General features: G+C 41.2%; 1 protein-coding gene across 1 annotated transcript; it reads left to right on the top strand.

Annotated features, from left to right (window-relative positions):
* The first annotated feature begins 201 nt into the window (after positions 1 to 201).
* Positions 202 to 615, top strand: LOC143034426 (uncharacterized). The gene has a single exon (XM_076200468.1). It carries the CDS (start codon positions 202 to 204, stop codon positions 613 to 615), a length of 414 nt encoding a protein of 137 aa, XP_076056583.1.
* Positions 616 to 1,792: the final 1,177 nt, after the last annotated feature.

Here is a 1,792-nt window from a genome sequence, read left to right as displayed (position 1 = left end):
CGAATGGAAGTTGAAATAAACACTAGGATTGTTAAATATAACAAAGGATTTTATTCTCTTTATCCACTCCTCAAAGATACTGCTGTACCAACTCGCGTTAAGAAAACTATTCATGTCACTATACTCTGGCCCATACTTACTTCTGGTTGTGAGGCTTAGAAATTGACATAAAAAACAAGAAGTAAAATTCAGGCAGCCGAAATGAAAGCACTGGGAGCTATTAGAAGATGCTCACGCTTAGACCACATGAGAAATAAAACGATAATCGACGAGCTTGACCTTGACTCAATGCTGGACAATGTTGAACGAGCACAGCTAAGATGGTATGGGCATGTCAAAAGAATGGAACCAGAAAGATATCCTCGAAGGTATTACGAATGGAGACCAGCTGGGAAAAGACCTGTAGGAAAACCGCGAATGAAGTGGAGGACAAACATAGAGGGGGTCATCATCGAGAAGAGAGGCACCACGAAGGTATTACGAATGGAGACCAACTGGAAAAGACCTGTAGGAAGACCGCGAATGAAGTGGAGGACAAACATAGAAAGGGTCATCGAGAAAAGAGAGGAACCACGACGGTATTACGAATGGAGACCAACTGGAAAAGACCTGTAGGAAGACCGCGAATGAAGTGGAGGACAAACATAGAAAGGGTCATCGAGAAGAGAGGAACCACAATGGAAAAAGTTGAGAGAACAAACGAAGACAGAACCCAATGGAGAATATTCCTCTGGCGCAATAGCTGACAGACCGTGGCAGTCTAACAGGAGGAGGTTGAGAGGTGAGAGATATATATACATGGGCTCAGGAGCAGAGGCGATCTCCTTGACGACGACACGGGCTGTCCCTTGCCCTCCTTCGCCTCTATATGTCAACTTTCTTTTCCCCTTCTGCCTCCTCTCTCACACACATCCTCCCTCTATATACTATTATCTTAATTCCCTCCTTCTTTTCTTTGTTTCTCTCCTATTCTTCTTCCTTCACCTCCTCTTCTACTGCTCCACTTATGGTTCAGTTCTCATATTTTCATTCCTCACCACCATCTCCGTTTTCTTTTACTTCTCTTTATCCTTCCTCCTTGTCATTACAAAGGATTACAAAGGCGGAGCATACCGACAGGAGACCTTTTGGTCCATATCTAGGTCGGATGCGAAAAAAAATCATAATAATAATAATCTAATAAATAAAAACTATAATAATGTAAATAATAAATAAAATACATAAATAAATGCATAGGTATAGTTGAAAAACAAATAGGTAAATAGTAAATAATAATATACTGACATATAACTAATAATAAATGAAAATCAAACAGGCAAATGATAACAAAACAAAAACAAATAATGTAAAATAAATTATAATCATTATCATTGCATTTTCTTGCCACAATATTATCTTTATTTTTCCTCCTCCTCCTCCTCCTCCTCTCCTCCTCGTCCACTCCCTCTCACTACAGCTCTTAAGCGCACAACACAGAGCAGATCTCGCACCAGCCGGAGAGAACTTATCACTGATGTTACTCATCATCTCGCCTTACTCCTCCTTGTCCTCCTCCTCTTCCTCCTCCTCTTCCTTCTCCTCCTTCTCCTCCTTCTTCTCCGTAACCCACTTCTCGTCCTCCTCTTCCCATTCCTCCTCATTCTTTTCCTTCTTCCCATCCTCCTCCTTCTAATTCTCCTCACCCATTTTTTCTTCTCTTTATCCTGTCACCCTGCAGGACCAAATGTCCCTGTCGCTCTCTTCTCTCTTCTCTTTCTCCTCTATAATTACATCTTAAATCCCTATTCCTTTT

Source organism: Oratosquilla oratoria, chromosome 2 (genome assembly GCF_046742065.1).
Source record: "Oratosquilla oratoria isolate Oo_2021 chromosome 2, ASM4674206v1, whole genome shotgun sequence".
NCBI lineage: Eukaryota > Metazoa > Arthropoda > Malacostraca > Stomatopoda > Squillidae > Oratosquilla > Oratosquilla oratoria.
Note: the sequence above shows the minus strand (reverse complement) of the source record. Positions and strands in the feature narration are given on the sequence as shown.